Source organism: Dunckerocampus dactyliophorus, chromosome 13, assembly GCF_027744805.1.
Source record: "Dunckerocampus dactyliophorus isolate RoL2022-P2 chromosome 13, RoL_Ddac_1.1, whole genome shotgun sequence".
NCBI lineage: Eukaryota > Metazoa > Chordata > Actinopteri > Syngnathiformes > Syngnathidae > Dunckerocampus > Dunckerocampus dactyliophorus.
Genome location: NC_072831.1, coordinates 21,752,971 through 21,772,567, shown reverse-complemented (window position 1 = coordinate 21,772,567; position 19,597 = coordinate 21,752,971). Strand labels below are relative to the sequence as shown.

Here is a 19,597-nt window from a genome sequence, read left to right as displayed (position 1 = left end):
ACCACAGTGACAGTTTGTATTTAAAACAAACAAGCAATGCGGTTCGTTCGGAGCTCATTTTTGTCCCACTGAGACGCGACGATGGCCATCGCGTTCATGGGGTACGTGCTTAGCTTACTTTTTCAAAGTGTCACTTAACAACCTTGCTCTTGTGTCACCATTACGATAATTATGTCTCGTCTTCAAAACACCAGTTGTGTGTTTAGGATTTACAGCATAAACACGTAGTGTGTCCAGCTTTAAAAAAGTGACGCTATCACAGGATCTTAACAGGCAGCTCATGAGCTAACAGTGGCTCGCTGTTTGACTGGCTGAGTAGCGTGCGCCCCTAAATTTTCTGTTAGGGGCCACTCTACCCCTTTTTTTCTTCAGCTCATCTTAACTGTCAAGAGACATTCTCAACACACACAACACACTTCCGACCTTCAAAATAAGAGCCCTGCCTAATTGTGTAAATATAAGGGTGTCGTAAAAAAAATATCTTGCATTAACAAGGCAATTGGAATTGCATACGTTTCCTTTAACCACAAGCACGGGCATTACAGTTTTTTGTGTGCAGACACTGACATCCTATTAGAAAAGTTAGCCAAGCCACATCCGTTTCTGAAATACTGGGCAAAATTGGCCGATGATGTATTGCAGCAATAAATGTCAGAATTTTTGCATTTAATTAACGGACATTTTATTTACTGTCACAAAAGTGCACGCTCTATGTTGGTAAAATAAGTGTAAAAGGTAAAAAAATGTGGTTTAAACAGAATTTGGCGAAAAAATAAAACGTATTTCATAGGACCCGATTAACCTCAATTAAGTCCAAGGCAAAATGAACAGATTTTGGGATCCTCCAGGGTGCCCTGCTATAAAAGTTGTTCAACATTCAAATAATACCGCCAGCAGCATTGGTTTAAACTGAACTAGCAAGGATGAGCACTGTGTAGTAGTACACGCATGCCGTCCATGTGCGTGATTGTTTCTGGGCCAAAAAGACAATAAATGGAAGCGTCCCCCGTGCACACTGCCACTTAATTGCTAAAACAGGCCGGAGCGAGCGGGTCTGTGTTGCGCCAACAATGAGACCTTGTGTTGGCCGAGCCGTGGCGCTGGGAGGTCAATGTGAAACAACAACAGGCGAGCAGAGTCAACAGCCACGCGCTGATTTCTAGTTCAACTGTTCCACTTCACAGGCCAGCAGGCGAACCCACGCATTCAACTGGCACATTTGCTGAAAGGACTTCCAAAAGCAGATTCATTATAAACCAGAAGCAGCGGTGCGTGGCGAGGCGATGATGGCAGCGAGGCACCTGACAGCAGCGGGAGCAGGTGCTCTCCACAAACACTGGTTTAAAAATAAAAATAAATCTCCTGGCGTCACCAAGGTGCCGAAGGCTGGGGCAGCTTAAGGTGAAGTTGACACTCGGTCGTACAATTCTGAATTAGACCAAAACATTGTGGGAAAAAAAAATGCTTCTGGAGAAGTGCTTCTTAAATAGTTGGGCGGGGGCTTGCTGTGAGGTGTCGGCGGGGCAGGGGAGGGATGAGAGGCAGGGGGACTACTCATTAACTTTCTTCAAGGTCGGCAAGTCTGTCAGTGTCTTTATTCATGCTTGAACGGTGCCAGCAACTCATGCAGTGGTTTGTACAGATAAATAAATAAATATCATCAGGTTCCCAGTAGTATTCTTAAATATAAAAGGGGGCATGACAGAAAATAACTGGCAACCACCGCTCTAAAGTAAGGCGAACCACCTTTATGCGAGAAACAGCAGCATCTCACGTCATCACCTCAGGGCCAGCATCAACAAGGAGTTATGAGAATAAAGTAAGTGTGTTATTGTTTTGACATTTTTACTATTATTTTACTATTGCTTGCTCACAGGTAAAATATTTACTCCGAAGAAGTGGAGGGTATCAACCAACTGCCGCACGTGTCACCCGACGTCTTATAAGCTTAAAGAGTGGAGACACACTAACACACATAGGGTGCACGCCGCCTGCTTGCTTGCTCATGTGGGAAATTCTATTTATACCAGCGGGCTGGGCGAGGCTCTGGCATAGAGGACACAAAGTCGGGAAAGCCTAACTAGGGAGGGAGAAAAGACAGGGAACAAAAACGGAAGCATCACTTCTCCTGAGGACCTGCATGTTATAAAAGGAACTACACCAGAAAGTGCACACACACACACACACACACACACACACACTCACACAGTGCAAGGCAGCAGTGTCATGTTGGTACACCAGGGATCCCGAACAAGCTAATGAAAGCCAATACAATCATTAAGAAATAATATTGCTCAGTTTTGACGGCCACTGTCAGAAATACTCTTGACTCAAATAGTGGCCGGGTGAGCTTTTATGGAGGTAAGGCATTTAATGGGAGTGAGGTTTAAATTGTACATTATAAGTGCGTGTTTGACGATTAATGACACCATTATATGGTATGTTCATTACATAGCATGGAGGCCAACATGCAGTACTGGATTTGAATCCAACTGTTCAGTACTTTTTGCACAACATCTTGAAATTTCCCCCGAAAGTGGAATATCCCTCACTTTATGTGAGTAGTGTATAAAGCAGAATACAGCTTTTACATTAGTGTATGTTTATTGTTACAAAGAGCCTCGTGTTGATAATATTGTAACACTAATAAAGACTTTAATGAATGGGGCGTTTGTGCTCACTATTTAATTCTAGTGAGTGGCATGCAGATATTATTAACTAGGGAAGGTTGTTTGCATTCCCACGGGGTTCACACTCACCTCCTCCAGTGCAGCCACGGTGTTCCTGCAGTGGGACATCCTGGTGGTAAAGTTGGAGGCTGTGGGTGACTTGTAGTCCTCGTTGGTCTCCACCACAAACTCTGACACGGTGATTTGATCGGGCATAATTACCGGTAACACTCCCCGATAAACAGCAGAAGACTCGCTTTTTTCGTAACTTCCAAACGGCTCTCGGCAAGTTCAGCGCAGCGGTAGTGGAGTCCTTGGCGGCCTCGGCTGACAGTGGACCATGTCTGGGTGGACTTGGACGGTCGCTCGGTCCCAGCACGGTGCTCCTTGGCGACGGTGCACGCTGGCTAGAGGACAGCTTCTTCTCCCTACTGCCTTTCAGCGGAACTACTCCGTCCACATTCGGGTTTAGCGGTTGTCTCTCTGTTGGAAAAAGACACAGAAGTTCCCTCCGTGATGTCTATTGTCCTCTCTTGTTGTCCAAATGTCCGCCTTGAGAGGGGTGGGTGGCGTCACTCCAGAGAGTCCCGGGAAACAACAAGAAACCGCTTCATCCAAAGCGCATGAAATCCACAAAGGTAGAGGAGGGAATTCAATGGATTGGCACTGGCCAATATGAAACAAGGGCTAGCAACTGGAAGCCAATCATCATTTAGAGTGGGCGTGAACTTGTGCTACATTCAAATGCCCCCTACAAACGATGGTAATTATGAAAACTCTGAGGTCCTCGCCTGTTCACAACATTCAGGAATCTTGACCGAGCAAGATTTGAGTTCAAATATATACAAATAACCTTTTTTTACTCGTATTTGTATTCGGTTTATGCAGAGAATAAATAAATAAATGTCAACATTTTACAATGCCTGAATTTCTTTCTTTTTGGGGGGTATTTTCGAAATATTCCATTTGTACCTGAAAGCAGCTTTACCGGCGTTTTCATTGTACAGCAATACAATAATGACTCTGTAGTCTATTTTAATTACAGGAGTATCCTATTGAATCAAAATTATTTCAAGAGTTCAATTCAGATTAAGAGACCAATCAAAGACTTTTTTGCAGTTCATTTGTTGATTAGAGGTTGCAATCTTGAATTTATCAACACAAACAGTTTTATGAGATTAATTAGGTTTTTATCACCTGCAAGATATCATCACAATGATTTAAAAATTACGGAATGTGTGTCTGTGTGTAGCGAATCTATTGATTATAAGTACCTCAATGCATAATTGAAAAAATTAACTTTTCAAAAATACACCTTTTTATTGAGATAGTATGTTAAGGAAAGTCACAGTCACAATGTTACATCTTAAATTACTGGAAATTTGTCAACATGGACATTGAAAAAAAAGAAAAAAAAACATGCAGAACTAGGAGATCCGAACATCGATCTCCAACCACTAATTCATCATGCTTCCCCTGAAAAACTTCATGAAAAAAAAAACATTTGTTCATCTTTTGCTATGCTATATGTTACATCAGGCTATAATAGAAAACCTGATCTGGAGGTCTCAAGAAGCGCGTTATTGCTTAGTAGACATACCATTACACTGCTTTATGTATCCCATGGGAGAACTGAAGGTTTATATAGACAGTTTATAATTTCTTATGCATTTCTTGATGCCTGAACGCATCAATGAAGACACACAACCCATTCTTTCTTATGCATACTTCCGTGAATAATCACAGGGGAGGTTTTTCTACTGCACCGGTAAAGAGAAGAACAGGATGAACCAGATCTGCACTCATGCTGGTATTGAGACAGTTACATGTCATCACTATGTGCTGGGTTATTTCCTGAACCAAATACGTTTCACGTGACCATCATACTGTACATACTTGGATTCATTTTCCCCGGGCTGCTGATGTTCCCAAACCAGCAGTAAAGGTAGTATCAGAGCAGCAGGCAGTGGGGAAAAAAAACGAGGCCGGTACTTTAAATCACAAACCGGGCATGCAGTGTTCACACATTCTTGCAGATCCGCAGCGTCTCCTGGTAAACTGCTAAATGAAGAACCCGAGACCCACACTGACCCTGTCTGGCAAGCAGACCTCCAATCCCGTATGAAATTAAAATGCAACCCCCTCCAGCACCCTGACAAACATCTGCAATCCAGAGTCACAGAGTAGGGATGAGAGGTCAGTACAATCCCCCACACCCGTGGCCATTCTAAATTCGGCTACATCAATGAATATGATTATTTAGCTACGGTAATTTAGCTGAAATATGGCCATTGCGCTTCCAAATGCATTTGTTCACTCGTCAGTCTCAAAGACTTGTGCTTATAAGCAGGTGGTCACAGGTCAGATCCACTTATCTACTGTTCAAGCCACGAGGGAACTGCATCTTCCACTTCCGTTAGCAGCCATGAGAAAATGTCTTGTAATGAAAATATTATGAGAGATAGTTGCTGCGTCAACAAAACCACCACCAGGCCATACTCTTATCTCTACTTGTCAGCCTCAAGGACACCTAGTAGAACTCGTTTAGAATACTTGAATGACATTCTAAATATTTTTGCATCGCTCTTGCAGCTAAATAAAGCAACGTAGTTATTCTATTTTATGACGTTTTTTGGTACACATTTGTAATATCTGTTCAAATAATGTTTTTTTGGCAGTTTCTTCTAGCGGGTTGCATTGTCAAATACTGATTTTTTTCTTTATTCCCCACTTTACAGTCACATGAATTGCAGTACAGTATTCTCGCATTATGTGTCAAGCGCGCCCTCTGGTGGTGAATAAGTGAAAGCTCCTAAAGAATACGAAACAATTCAAATAATTCCACTCCTTTAATGTCAAACAAATCTTCAGTACTGCACCACTGGACAATGGTGACACAAATATAGAAAAATAATAATAATAATAAAGATGACGTGCCGGAAATGTTTCCCGGAATCCTTTAAAATCCAGTTTATTTGGATTTCTATGGTAATGAACCTTAGTACCTCAACAACATTATTGGGAACAAGAATATAACAATTAAAATGATGTTCTTCATGATATCAAGTCTTTAAATCAAGGCCGAGTGGCACATTTCAAAAATCGTACCCACATGGTTGCACCGCGTTGTCACTAAATCAAGTGATCGTGTACCACATACTGTACTAAATGTCGTTACTATTAAAATAATATCACTACAAACCTCTAATGCCTTCAAAGGAATGCAAACACCCCCATTTTTCCTTCATTCCTTCACATTGTTTGCCGATCGGTGCCAGAAAACAACACACACAGAAAAGTGACCCGCTCAGCACAGAAAGGCAGCAGCTGCTTTTCTTTCATCTGCATCATTCCTCGGGCGTCAGGACTTGTCGGAGACGAGAGCGCAGTCAAACGAAGCTGACAGGACCTTGCAGATGGACTGAGCCTGCTCCTGTTTGCGTGTATAAAACGCACATACAGTATGTTTTCCTTTCAGTACTGTACCACTAATTCACTTTGCACTCACGGAGCTGGTGCACTGGTACACCCAGATGCTGCACCCCTCCTGTTTTGGGTCGGTGGTTTTCAGGGCCAGGAGATTCTTCCCCGCACCCAGGCCGTCGTCGTAGCAGAGCATGCGGACAATCAGGTAGAGAGGGTGACGGTGCAACACGTCCTGGAGGGAAAGGAGCCGCTGTTTGACTTCACGACAGTAATTTACAAAAGTTGATACGATTCATTCTGGGATGGCGACTGATCTCCTAGAGAAAATATTGGAAATGATCTTCTCCCGTTATAAAACCGTGCTATAAAACACGGTAATATTCTCAAGCAGCAGTTTTCAAAGTGTGAGGCGGCAGAAGACGTCAGGGTGGGTTCAGCAGCTTGAGAAAAATAAAGAAAAGCTTTGTTTATGTCGAAAGGCAATATAAAATGATTTTTGGTCCTCTGCTGAAAGACAGAGTGGAGCGGTGGGCAGAAAACCCCACTAAATATGCTCCAGAAAATCTTCTTTTAGTGGGGGGTAGGGCATGCCCCTGAGGGGAGGCTACTGTACCACACGGTTCTGAATGGTTCATCCCTGTATAATAAACCCTAAAAGGTGATTTGACTAAATGCATCACTCTTTTTAATGTCCCAAAGTATCATACAGGTGTAAAAATAAGTTGACCGCTGTATATTAAAATGTGAAAACATTAGTGTGTGTGCTTGGCATGTGAATCTCTAATGATAATTCATTCTTTATGTATAAAATAGTAATAATAATTTTAATTATTATATGTGATATTATAAATATATTATAGTATATTACATGTAATAATAATAATAATAATACTATATTACTTTATAGTATTAGTATTATTATTATTAGTAGTAGTAGAAGTAGTAGTAGTAGTAGTAGTAGTCGTAGTAGCAGTATAATATAATAATTGTTATTATGACTATAATTCTATTTATTATGAGGTACAATTACATACCCTATAATTAATTACCCCATAATTAATTATAATTACTCTTATTAAGAAGAAATAATAATAATAATATTAATAATAATTGTAATTAACGTAATGTGGTGGTCTAGTGGTTAGCATGTTGGCCTCACAGTCAGGAGATCGGGAAGACCTATCGGGAAGATCCGTGTGGAGTTTGCATGTTCTCCCGTGTGCGTGGGTTTTCTCCGGGTACTCCGGTTTCCTCCCACATTCCAAAAACATGCATGTTAGGTTAATTGGAGACTCTAAATTGTCCATAGGTATGAATGTGAGTGTGAATGGTTGTTTGTCTATATGTGCCCTGCCATTGGCTGGCGACCAGTCCAGGGTGTACTCCGCCTGTCGCCCAAAGTCAGCTGGGATAGGCTCCAGCATACCCCTGCGAGCCTAGTGAGGAGAAGCGGTATAGAAAATGGATGGATGGATTAATATAATGTATTTATTATTATTAACTTCTTTCTTTTTATTAGTAAGAAGCAGCCAGGACAGAGACACGTGCAACAAGTCCTGATGTATCTCCTCATTCGCCACCACTGGCACCCTTTCACAAAAACAAATTACTTTTAAAATTGTAAAAGAGAGGGGGAAAAAAGGCTGCTATTTTGTGCGACTTCAAAGGTGTATTTCTCCAGGAAATTTGTGGCTGAATTCCAAATGAGGACCGTTGAAAATGACGGAATTCCCTGACTTAATGATACCGTCGCTATGCAGGTACAAGCAGACAAGACTCACACACTGGTCCAGAGAGGCCACTTTGACTCCGTGTTTCGACACTCCCAGAATCATCTCCTCGTCTCCTGGCACAAATGGCAGCTTTCCATCTTGCTATGAAAGAAAATAGTATTTACAGTTCAGGATTGTCTTTAATGATGACGCAGCCAAAGCATCATAATGAGAGGTGTTTCTAATATTTTGGTTAACCTTATTAGCCTTATTATGTCTCTGGGTTGTGTTTAAAATGCTTTGGAAGACATTCTAGCACACATGTCATAAAGATATCCTTGAGGTTTTAGAATCATTAGACAAATGGCTAATGACTTTCTCATTGGCTAATTAGTTGCTAAGTCCCGCCTGCGCCCGTGCAAAGATTCAACCAATATTGCAACAAATTCCGTGGTAATTCGGCTAAAAAAAAAACAAATGTTATAGTTGTTGTTGTTAGTGTGACATATTTCAAGTCATTACAACTCGTGGGGTTTAATAACAGCGCCACCATGTGGTGTATTTGTCCAAAAATATAACATCACAGGCAACACACTAAGGGTGCGTGTTTGGACACATTTTGCCCCTCTTGTGTGAAGCGCTTTAGAAGTACAAGAAATATATACGGTCATGTGAAAACCTTATTTCATAAAATATTACAAAGAGCTGTTGATTAAATCTTGTATCGGCTCGCATTAAACTGCGCCGACGTTGAGCTTCCTTACCTGAGCGGCATCAATGTAGTTGATGAGGTCGAGAGGTTCGTGGAGCGTCTTGCTCATGTCAAACTGCAACTTCTCAATGGCTCCCACGTACTTCACACGAAACTCTGCGCAGGTTTCTGATGTGCTGTTTCCTACAGAGGCCACCGCACATGGGTGGCATCAGTTCAGGAAGTGTACGAATCCCCCCCCCACACACACACACAGAACTGAAACCGACCTGAGCTCTTGGTGGAGTCTGTGTCGAGGCTGGCGACGGTGCTCGACCTGGACAATCCTCCTAAACTGGAGTCCACAGACTACAAAACAAGACTTCATTCAACTCATGACGCGGCGTAAGATTGTGCAGGTGTCCCTAATACTGTGGCTAGTGTGTGTTGAGTTTGTCTGGTTCCTGTACCTTACTCTTGGTGCTGATCTCACTGCTCTGAGAACTGCTGCTGCTGTGGCGTTTCTTGACTTTGCGGAACATCTTTCACTGCATCCTTGACAATCGCAAGCCAGCATCACAACACCTAAGTGAGTACATTTATCACATTTCAGCAACCAGTATATCTTCTCAGAGGCACAATCCTATATAAATTACATTATTGGATACTTTAGAGTAGCCAGTGTACAACTCGTATAGCAGTGCAGATTTACTATCCACCGAAAATGACTGAACAAGCAGCCGTTATTGTTGAAATAATAGGAACGCAAGTGAGTACCAAGACAATTGTGCCATGCCTACAGCCAGGCATGAGGGCGGCAGTGTCATAGCACGGGGCTGCATGAGCGCTGCCGGCATTGGGGAGCTGCGGTTTAATGAGAGAAACATGCATTCTAATATGCAGTGTGCCGGTTATTCTTCGTTTTGTCGTCAAGTTTTTTTTCTGTGAGATGGTCGCAAGCACTGAAAGCTGATAGAAGTTTATGAAGCGTATATACAATTAAAGATTTGATAAATACATTCATGGGGAAAAAGGAGTCATTTGGGGATCTCAAGAGAGGTGAAATTCCCATCGCTTGAGTTCCAAGCTGCACACAGACTACTCTCACTTAAATCCATTTTCTATAGTATTGTCCATTGAAAAGATATAAAGCTGAGAGGTGCAATTCACTTTTGTGAGATACGGATGCACGTTTTTTTTATTTCTCAAAAATATATATTTTTAAATATCATATTATTCCCTTCGCCACACGGTGGTCTAGTGGTTAGCACGTTGGCCAACACAGTAACAGCCTGGAGATCGGGAAGACCTGGGTTCGATTCTCCCCTTGGGCATTTCTGTGTGGAGTTTGCATGTTCTCCCCGTGTGCGCGTGGGTTTTCTCCGGGTACTCCGGCTTCCTCCTACATTCCAAAAACATACAGGTGAGGTTAATTGGCGACTCTAAATTGTCCATAGGTATGAATGTGAGTGTGAATGGTTGTTTGACTATATGTGCCCTGCGATTGGCTGGCCAGGGTGTACCCTGCCTGTCGCCCGAAGTCAGCTGGGATAGGCTCCAGCATGCCCCCGCGACCCTAATGAGGAGAAGCGGTATAGAAAATGGATGGATGGATATTATTCCCTTCAACACAGTGCACTATAAGTCAAACGTCTGTACATTCAATGCTACTGAATGAGAAAGTGTATAAAAAGTTGACAAAAATGAAATTTAAAAAATAATATAACGTCACGAGAGTGTTGTAAACCAATATATTGAATGTTTGCATCGTGGGTGTAGCTTCCTGGTTACTAAAAATAAAAAGGTAGTATTGTCCGTCGGTGGGACATGAAATATTCAGGTCACCCAAGTGTTACGCAGTTACAGTTACTGTAGCCTCATCCTAACATTCGTTTAACTCACTTTAAGACACGGATAAAGTCGTTATGGTGCGCTTTCTAAGATCAAGTATCTGACTATTAAAGCCATTCATCCTTCACCGCCCACGTTCTATGTCGCATTCATCTCAACGCTCAAAGTTGATTGGCGTCAACTTTACCAGAAAAAAAGAGAGGTTGTCTTTAACATAATAAATATCGCAGGCATACCTGTCTGAGCACCGTTAACATCATTCTATCTCTTATCCTCCAACCGGGCGTTTGTTGGCCTTTTATTTACGGTCAGTTTAGCTTGTCTCGCAATCCCACTGCCTCCACCCAGCACTTCTTAAAGGGGACGTAATTACCGCTAGTTCATGATGCAATCAAATTTGTAATTTTTGTAATTTTTGATTTAGTTTGAAGGTTACCTGCATAAGTAAATGTATTTGTTTATTTTACATTCCTATTTAAGCATTTTCAATCACTTTTATGGCAAATGTTTTGTTAGTTTTTAAAATGAAAGTTTGCCCAGGAACGTTTCATGTACCACTTTGATTCTTATCGACTGTATTTTGACCCTGAACCGGAAGTGTCCCGTTTCGTGACAGACCGCCCTCTCATTCATTTTGAAAACACTCCACTATGATTTTATTTTAATATTTGTTGGTTTTCGCTCATGGTTTTAAGTGACTATGGCGACAAAACGCAAAGTGGATGTGGCTGTCCCTGCAGAAGAGAGTGACCAGCTCCATATTCGTCCGCTGTGAGCAGATAGCACATTATTAAGTGATATTATAAAATGATATTACGATCTGCTTGATGAGCGTTATGTTACATCAAGAGTATCCAAGCTTTTTCCGTTAAGGTTTAAAAACAGACGATGTGGGGATATTTTTAATTTTTTAATTTTGTAAAAAGGCTTAAAGAAAACGTTCCATTTAAATACAGTTTGTGTCGTTACTAATTATTACTGTCAACATTTCAGCTTTTTCTTTACATTGTGCCTTTTTGCTTTGTTTTTGTTGAACTGTATTTCTACATTATGCCAGAGGCCAATAAATAAAACAAGCCGTTGGACGCAAATGCAATTTGGGCACCCCTGGTTTACATTGTATTTTCCACAGAGGTGCTGGGCAGGAGGTTGGGAGGTCATGTATTATCCTGGAGTTCAAAGGAAGGAAAATTATGGTAAATACGCGTTTATTTAAGGCCAATTATATGTTCTGACAGCTATCTAGACACTGGCTGTGATTATGAGTGAAATAATAGATACTGATTTGTGTTTGGCAGCTGGACTGTGGCATCCACCCTGGTTTAGAGGGAATGGACGCCCTCCCCTATATAGACTTGATTGACCCGGCTGAGATCGACCTGCTGCTCATCAGCCAGTAAGTGTCTATAGTCTATCACACTAGCAGAACAAATATGTGACTAAATGGGACTCATTTCCCTCCAGTTTCCACCTTGATCATTGCGGGGCTCTGCCTTGGTTTCTCCAGAAGACCAGCTTCAAAGGCAGGACCTTCATGACCCACGCCACCAAGGCCATCTACCGCTGGCTGCTGTCAGACTACGTCAAAGTCAGGTAAGAAACCCTTCATTGTGTTTAAATTGTAATTCTGCAATTTGCGGGGGTGGTCTCTTCTTGTAGCAACATTTCTGCCGATGACATGTTGTACACGGAGACGGACCTGGAGGAGAGCATGGATAAGATTGAGACCATTAACTTTCACGAGGTCAAGGAGGTGGCAGGAATCAAGTTCTGGTGCTACCATGCTGGTCATGTGTTGGGAGCAGCCATGTTTATGATTGAAATAGCCGGGGTCAAGGTAACACCTTCTAATGGATTATTTAATTTAGATTCTATTCATTTATGCATACTCATGTTTTGTCTTGAAAGCTGCTCTACACAGGAGACTTCTCTCGACAGGAAGACAGGCACCTCATGGCAGCTGAGATCCCCAGCGTCAAGCCAGACATTTTAATTATTGTACGCCACAAAAACAACATTTACAGCAACAGCAACATTTACACACAAAATGTTTGGGGGTTTTTTTGTTACCTCTTCAATTGATCAAAATGTGTCCTCAGGAGTCAACATACGGCACGCACATCCATGAGAAGAGGGAGGAGCGTGAGGCTCGCTTTTGTAACACAGTCCATGACATCGTCAACAGAGAGGGCCGTTGTTTGATCCCCGTGTTTGCTTTGGGACGAGCCCAGGAACTGCTGCTCATCCTGGGTGAGACATTGTGTGGGATTATCATCAGGCTGTTTCAATAATTAAAATGCATCATTATAGACGAGTACTGGCAGAACCACCCCGAGCTCCATGACATCCCCATCTATTATGCCTCATCCCTGGCCAAAAAGTGCATGGCCGTGTACCAGACCTACGTCAACGCCATGAACGACAAGATCCGCAAGGCCATCAACATAAACAACCCATTTGTCTTCAAGCACATCAGTAACCTCAAGGTAGAGAAATTAGACGTGAATAGCGCCAAAATGGTCAAGTGAAGTGACCTATTTACACAATCTCTTCCAGAGCATGGATCACTTTGATGACATCGGCCCCAGTGTGGTGATGGCGTCCCCTGGTATGATGCAGAGCGGCCTCTCCAGAGAGCTCTTTGAAAGCTGGTGCACGGATAAGAGGAACGGAGTCATTATCGCTGGATACTGTGTGGAGGGAACACTGGCCAAGGTCGGCCGGCACCACTGGTCCACATGCACAGTTCAATACAATAGTGGTATCCACAATTCTGCCCTTAGAAGAGCTAGAATATCACTCAGTAGTATACAGACATGTTAGCTGGCAGGCAAAGATGGTACCACCCTATGGCATGTCGGTGTGTCATGGCTGCATCTCTTTTGGAGCGTCTGTGCGTGACAGGAAGAAAAGCTCTGACTCAGTAACTCTGTAGACCCCCGATAGAAGCAGAACAGACATTTTTTCTTACTGTGGCGACTGTGTTTGGATGTGCAGCATATCATGTCTGAGCCGGAGGAGATCACCACCATGTCAGGACAGAAGCTTCAGCTGAAGATGTCCGTGGACTACATCTCCTTCTCGGCCCACACGGATTACCAGCAAACCAGCGAGTTCATCCGGGCCCTGAAACCTCCGCATGTGGTAGGAAGGAGGAAAGATTGGGCCTTGTTTGGGCTTCATGACAGGGGCACGACATTTAAGAAATACATTTGTGATACAGTCCCTTCATCAGACCTCAATGGCTTCCACTTGTGTCTCTGCTCTTTTAGATCTTAGTCCATGGCGAGCAGAACGAGATGGCTCGTCTGAAGGCGGCGCTGATCCGAGAGTACGAGGACAACGACCAGGTTCACATCGAAGTCCACAACCCTCGCAACACAGAGTCTGTCACCCTCAACTTCAGAGGAGAGAAACTGGCCAAGGTAGATAACTAACTCATCAACATACGTGTTTACTCAACTGCAGAGAGTATCGGGCATTTATTAGGTGATGTAGTTATTAGAGGAAGGCCTTTATTTGACCAAAAGCATTTTAAGACTACTATTCAGTAGAGATGAACATGATTGATTCAGGATACGGATTGTGTGGAATTGTTGATTAATCATGTCTTAATATTTCAACTCTATGCTACTGAAGTAAGTAGTTTTCTGAATATTATGAGTTTTTTTTTGTAGAATTGCAACTTTTTTTTCTTGTTACAATACCACTTTCCTCTCTCAATATTTTGACTTTATTCTCATAAAATTCCAGCTGTTCCCCCCCCCCCGGAATACTTCGACTTTCTTGTCAAACATCTTCTTGTAATATTATAACTTTATTCCCATATTTATTCCCCCCCCAAACATTTCCAAAAACTGCAACTTTGGTTTTGTTTCTCATATTACACTCCCCCCCCCCTCCAAAAAAAGGTCTTTATTCTTTCAATTTCAACTTTATGCTACTAAAATGTGTTTATTTTATAACATGCTTCATTGTTGTCAAATTCGGACTTTTTCTCATTAGATACATTTTTTTGCTCTTAATATTTAGACTTTATTCTACTAAAATTGCTACTCATTTTTTCATATTTGCTGTTGTAATTTTGTAGTTTTCTTTTTAAAATTATATTTTCAGAATGTGCTGGGGCCCAATAAAAAAATAAAAATTAAAAAAAATAAAAATAAAACAGCCACAGGTCTCAAATGGCCCCTAGGCCACACCTTGGACACCCGTGTTACAGCACTGAAACAGGAGTTCGGAACATTCAGACATTAAAATAACATGGTACGCTCTTCCCTTGTCAGCAAGCAGATCTTTGTTTTTATATAATTCGGAAGTCTTTTTTGATCCATCCTTTTTCTCTTAACACTCCATCAACTTCAGCTCCATTTTAAATATGTCTGCCAGGACACATGGTGGTGTTTGATATCATTACACCCCAAAATAGCATCACTGTTTATGTTTCATTTGACCTGACTGATGAGCTGACCTTCTGCTCCTGTGTTCAGGTAATGGGTTCTCTGGCGGATCAGAAGTGTGTTCAGGGTCACAGAGTGTCGGGCATCCTGGTGAAAAAGAACTTCAACTATCACATCCTCAACCCCTCTGACCTTTCAAGTCAGTCACTCAAGTCCAGAAATGAGACAGAGAGATAGATACTCACCATGGTGGTGTTTTTGTAGTGTATACAGAGCTGTCCATGAGCACAGTGAAGCAGACACAGGCCATCCCCTTCACTGGACCTTACTCGCTGCTCGTCTGCCAACTGAGGAACCTCACAGGTGCACCTTCATGCACGTGCTCCTTCATGTGGATCACACTTACCTCTGAGTTTTCTCTCCATCAGGTGACGTGGAGGAGCTTGATGGAACCGAGAAGAAAACCCTGAGGGTCTTCCAAAGCATCACATTGATCCATGAGGTCGGCATGGTTCTGCTGGAGGTGAGCGTTGTGGTACTCAGTGAAAATGCTGAGACGTTCTGTTGGTTCCACTGCAGTTCTTTAACATCTTCATACGTTCCAGTGGATCGCTAACCCTCTCAACGACATGTACGCTGACGCTGTCACCACTGTGGTGTTGGAGGTCCAGTCCAATCCAAAGGCTCAGAAAGGTCATGATCAATATGAGTTTGCTTATTATTATAGTCAGTTATCAATTGGATTGTGTTTTTTTTTGTTGTTGTTGTTTTTTTAAACAGTCATGGAGACCCAGAGTGCCACTTTGGACATGGACGTCTTCCACAACAGACTAGAAATCATGTTACAGTGAGTGCTCCAACTGCTAACCCTTGACTAACACAGTGCTCCTATCAAATTGAGGAGCTTTGACTCGACTTAACAGTGCAGGTTAACTGTTCATTTATGACTTGACTACCATTTGGTGACGTATTGTCCTCGTCGTGTCTTTAGTGACATGTTTGGAGAGGACTACGTGGACTTCAGCAATGATAAAAACATCTTGGTGACAGTCGATGGGAAGACGGTGCACATTTGCTTGGAAACGAGGGTACATTTTTTTTGTCATGTTGTGTTTTTTTGCGTTACTCTTTGTGGACATTCTCACTGTCTTATCCAGTCTGTGTGCTACGAGGACGACAGCATAGAGGACGACTCCCTGAGAGAGATGGTGGAGCTGGCTGTGCAGCGCCTCTTCGACGCCCTAAACCCCATCACGTCAGAGCGTGGGCGAGGCTGTGCTCAAACCGCCAATTAAGATACACGGTTCAAACCCCTGATGTGGTCTCGTTTTTAGTGTGCTAGCTTGTGTTGGTGTCAAATGGATTAGTTCCGTGTTTTTAACCTGCAGGTACTTGAATTTATTTAATAAGTTAATGTTTGGTTTGTTCAACTAATGTGCACTGATATGACACTTTGATTTTTAACTTGTGAACTGTGAATTTTTAATTGCACTAAATGTTAAAATAAAAAAAGGATTCATGTTTAAATGAGTGTTTTCCCTTATTAACTTTTGGTTGTGGATAGAGCTAAACATTTCACGGTGCATTTTCCAAGCACGAGCTATTTATTACTAGGAATGCGATCCATCGGCCACTGATCCTTCAAAGCCGATCACCCTACATGTGTGCAATGTCACGTAGGGTTGCCAACACCCGTATCAAGCCGACAAGGGACGCACTTGGTATCATATTACCACGAGAATCAACACTAGTCTATAAAACCTCAATGGTTTCAGTTTGACAGCTTGACACAGGATACGCCAATCGATGCCAGCCTTTGCCAGTCATGAATAAAAACAAAAACAAAAAACCTGGACACTCAATTTAAGCAGGACAGACTTCTATTTAATCAAGATATTTATTGGTATTATTTTATTCTGTTAATGTTGTTATCTTGAACTAAAAAATTAATTATTGAAGAATTTATTTCCCCATGTATTCATATTATTCCAAATGCATCAAATTCAATTCAGGTTTGTGTCAAATAGTACAAAAATAGTTTTACAAAAATAAATATGGCAAAAAAACTATCCGGCCAAGAGTTTATTTTTTTAAATAAATGTACCTATTTGCCAGGGGCCCTTGGAATTGTCTCATGGCGCCCAAGACCAATACCACTCAGTATAAATAAATTGAAAAATGACGTGATCGGTATCAGCCGATCTCATGTATGGACGATCAAATCGGCAGCATAAACCCCTGATTGGAGCATCCTTATTTATTACTTAAAATCTGGATAGCAGCAGTGATTTTCACAATAAAGGCATAATATTTCCGATCATTGCATTTCCCCTCACCTGACTCAGACACAAAGTGTTGATACATACCTGTTCTAATAATAATAATAATAATAATAATAATAATAATAATGATCATCAATATCAATTGTACATGTCTTATTATAAATCAATGGAACAAAAACAGTACATGACAGCAGCAGCAGATAATGGTCTAGTTTAAATTAAAACAAGAAAAAGACCTCTGAAAAGGCTGATACACATCCAAACTAAGTTTATACTGCGCAATCTGAATAAGAGACAGATTACATTTGGTTTGGAAGCCTCTGAAACGGCATACATTCATTTCAAAATCAATTTTTAACAATCTCATTGATGCCAAAATGTAAATGGGAAACATTTTTGCAAGAAAACTGATTACTTTCTTGAAATCCAGTTTAATAGTCTGAATCTGTTCCATGGGTTTACATTGCCTAATTGGATCAGAACAAGATTAACCTTGGTTCAACAGCATTCATTTTGCAAAAAAACAAAAAAAATCAACCTTGATTTATCAGTAATGGGCAAACTTTTTGACTCGCGAGCCTCATTGAGTTAAAATAATAGACATTGACTGTTAAGAGTATGTGAATGTCCTTGTTTTTTAATTTCCCAGACAGTGCAGTGTGCAGGTTAAGTGTATGTGTTGACTTGTTTGTTTGGCTTCGTGGGTGAGGTAGTTTGTCTGGCTCGCAATCAAAATATTGTCTCAGATCGACTCTGACTACTTGCAAGTCGTATGTTAAAAGTTTATATTAAATACTTTGGAAGCATCTGGTGGGCCTGATTAAAATGTTTGCCGGCCTGGATGTGGCCCCCGGGCCGTAGTTTGTCCACCGCTGCTCTAGCTGAATAGGAACCTTCCATCCACTTTCTATGCCGCTTGTCCTCATACATAGGCACCTTTAGCACTAAATAAAACATAGCTACAGTATATACACAGTACATTACGTGCAAAGGTCTGCTGGAAACTTTTGTTTAATCCACCTCTCGTCATTTTGACCCACAACCCGGAAGTATCCTGCTACCAGATAAGCAAACATTTTAACTTTGGCGGAGGTCTGCCTTTTTTTTATTTTACTGACATTAAGCAGATGTTTGTAAGTGGGTGTGATGGGTTACCTCCAATCCAAATGTCCACTTTTAGTCACTTGGAGGTGGCGAAGAGGCAAACTGCTGTCACGAGCATCAAAAACATGCCTACCTCCATCACACCGTTCTTGTTCCTCTCAGTCATCGTCTTCTGCTGCTCCTTCAGGATCTCCTCTCGTCGTTTCCTTATGTCTCTTTCTCTTTTCAGCTGCTCGCCGTAATGACAGCGGAGGAACTCGTCGAAGTCGAACATGCCCCCCTTGCCATTGGGTCCCATGACAGACCGCCGTCTGTCGCTCTGCGACGTGGCCGCGCTCCCACTTGTGTCCTTACCGGAGGGTCTGGTAGTGCCGGTCAGGTCGAGCTGGCTCAGCAGGCCGCGGTCGTACTTTTTCCGCAGTGCCTTGTTGCCCAAGACGCTGTAGGCCTCGCTAATCTCCGAGAATCGAACAGTAGCCGCGTCACTGCCGGCGTTTCTGTCTGGGTGGTAGATGAAGGACTGCTTGTAGTACGCAGTTTTAATCTGAGCATGCGTGGCACTGGGGGGTACGTCGAGGATGTCATAGTAGCCTGTTTTGCTTCTGTAAAGAGGCTCCTCTCGACCGCCATTGCTGTTGTAAATCCTGGCGAGCGTCAAGTGGCCCCAAGCGGTCCGCTGTGGAAAGAAAGACACGGGATACTCTCTTGGTCTACGCCTGAGAGAGCCATGTCTATGTCCGTGGACTGTCGTGGAAGTCATATTACGTCTACTGACGTCATGGGCAACACACTGCAAAGGTGTTGTGAAAGGGTCCCGTGAAACTATCAACTTATCAGCTCTAAATATTTTGTCACGTTTAAAATCCACTAATAAAACCGCGCTGGATAACGAAGATGAACATATCGTACCTTCCCCTTCCTTCCCAAGAGGTTTCCACCGTGAACAGTTGCATATTTTGGGTGAAATGTTCAAAGTGCCTCTTCCACAACGAAGCATGACCTCCGCCATCTTGGCGGAGCTCAAACAAGGAAAGTTCCAAGGCAGGAAGTGGATTTTTGTGTTTCAGTGTTGGCTTTTTTGCAGCGCCCTCTAGTGGCGAGGGCCACAAATTAAAGGTAAAAACTGAAAATATGTGCATTAATATATTTATATTATTTTTACAACATAATTTAGTAGTAGTAGTAATTGAGTTTTTGGCTCCAATACACATCTTTAATATCAATAATAACTGCTATCAGAATGTATTTTAAGTAAAATATTGGAATAATAGTAATTCTTCCTACAAACCTAACTCAAACTACACTCTAAATTTACAGATGTTCTAAAAATAATTAACGCATTCCCCAAAACGATTTGAAAAATATAATTTATAAGAACTCCATATCAAGTTTCATTTGAGTTCGTATTATATACTAAAAATAGTTTACAAAAATATAGATTTACATGTAATTAAAACCGACA

At 41.9% G+C, this 19,597-nt stretch overlaps 4 protein-coding genes across 10 annotated transcripts in view; 1 reads left to right on the top strand and 3 right to left on the bottom strand.

Moving 5' to 3' along the window:
* asap2a (ArfGAP with SH3 domain, ankyrin repeat and PH domain 2a) overlaps positions 1–3,320 on the bottom strand; it is a 55,372-nt gene extending 52,052 nt beyond the window's left edge. For 2 of the 4 annotated variants that reach the window (XM_054795953.1, XM_054795954.1), the window contains exon 1: positions 2,760–3,320. In XM_054795953.1, the coding sequence (XP_054651928.1) occupies positions 2,760–2,885 (126 nt within the window). In that variant the 5' untranslated portion in view covers positions 2,886–3,320. The remainder of the gene's footprint in view (positions 1–2,759) is intronic. The other 2 variants (XM_054795955.1, XM_054795956.1) reach the window with 1 other exon arrangement.
* A 694-nt stretch (positions 3,321–4,014) lies between these two features.
* itgb1bp1 (integrin beta 1 binding protein 1) lies at positions 4,015–10,703 on the bottom strand. Of its 2 annotated transcripts, XM_054796045.1 has the most exons (7): positions 10,586–10,703; positions 8,969–9,083; positions 8,789–8,867; positions 8,572–8,702; positions 7,877–7,969; positions 6,178–6,327; positions 4,015–6,102 (listed from the first exon to the last, which is right to left on the bottom strand). In XM_054796045.1, exons 2-7 carry the CDS (start codon positions 9,038–9,040, stop codon positions 6,031–6,033), a joined length of 597 nt encoding a protein of 198 aa, XP_054652020.1. In that variant the 5' UTR covers positions 9,041–9,083; positions 10,586–10,703; the 3' UTR covers positions 4,015–6,030. The 2 variants fall into 2 exon arrangements, with proteins under 2 accessions (XP_054652020.1, XP_054652019.1); XM_054796044.1 differs by lacking the exons at positions 4,015–6,102; positions 6,178–6,327 and adding an exon at positions 7,022–7,531.
* A 230-nt stretch (positions 10,704–10,933) lies between these two features.
* LOC129192240 (cleavage and polyadenylation specificity factor subunit 3) lies at positions 10,934–16,283 on the top strand. Of its 3 annotated transcripts, XM_054796041.1 has the most exons (18): positions 10,934–11,120; positions 11,482–11,545; positions 11,648–11,745; positions 11,814–11,942; positions 12,009–12,186; positions 12,258–12,347; positions 12,449–12,599; positions 12,660–12,835; positions 12,906–13,064; positions 13,347–13,493; positions 13,622–13,774; positions 14,840–14,948; positions 15,014–15,112; positions 15,178–15,272; positions 15,355–15,442; positions 15,530–15,596; positions 15,741–15,837; positions 15,907–16,281. In XM_054796041.1, the coding sequence occupies exons 1-18, from the start codon at positions 11,050–11,052 to the stop codon at positions 16,042–16,044; spliced, it is 2,109 nt and encodes a 702-aa protein (XP_054652016.1). In that variant the 5' UTR covers positions 10,934–11,049; the 3' UTR covers positions 16,045–16,281. The 3 variants fall into 3 exon arrangements, with proteins under 3 accessions (XP_054652016.1, XP_054652015.1, XP_054652013.1); XM_054796040.1 differs by having other exon boundaries at positions 12,288–12,347; positions 15,741–16,283; XM_054796038.1 differs by having other exon boundaries at positions 15,741–16,282.
* A 943-nt stretch (positions 16,284–17,226) lies between these two features.
* On the bottom strand, positions 17,227–19,243 carry LOC129192241 (dnaJ homolog subfamily C member 30, mitochondrial-like). Its single transcript, XM_054796042.1, has one exon. The coding sequence runs from the start codon at positions 19,142–19,144 to the stop codon at positions 18,212–18,214; it is 933 nt and encodes a 310-aa protein (XP_054652017.1). The 5' UTR covers positions 19,145–19,243; the 3' UTR covers positions 17,227–18,211.
* Positions 19,244–19,597: the final 354 nt, after the last annotated feature.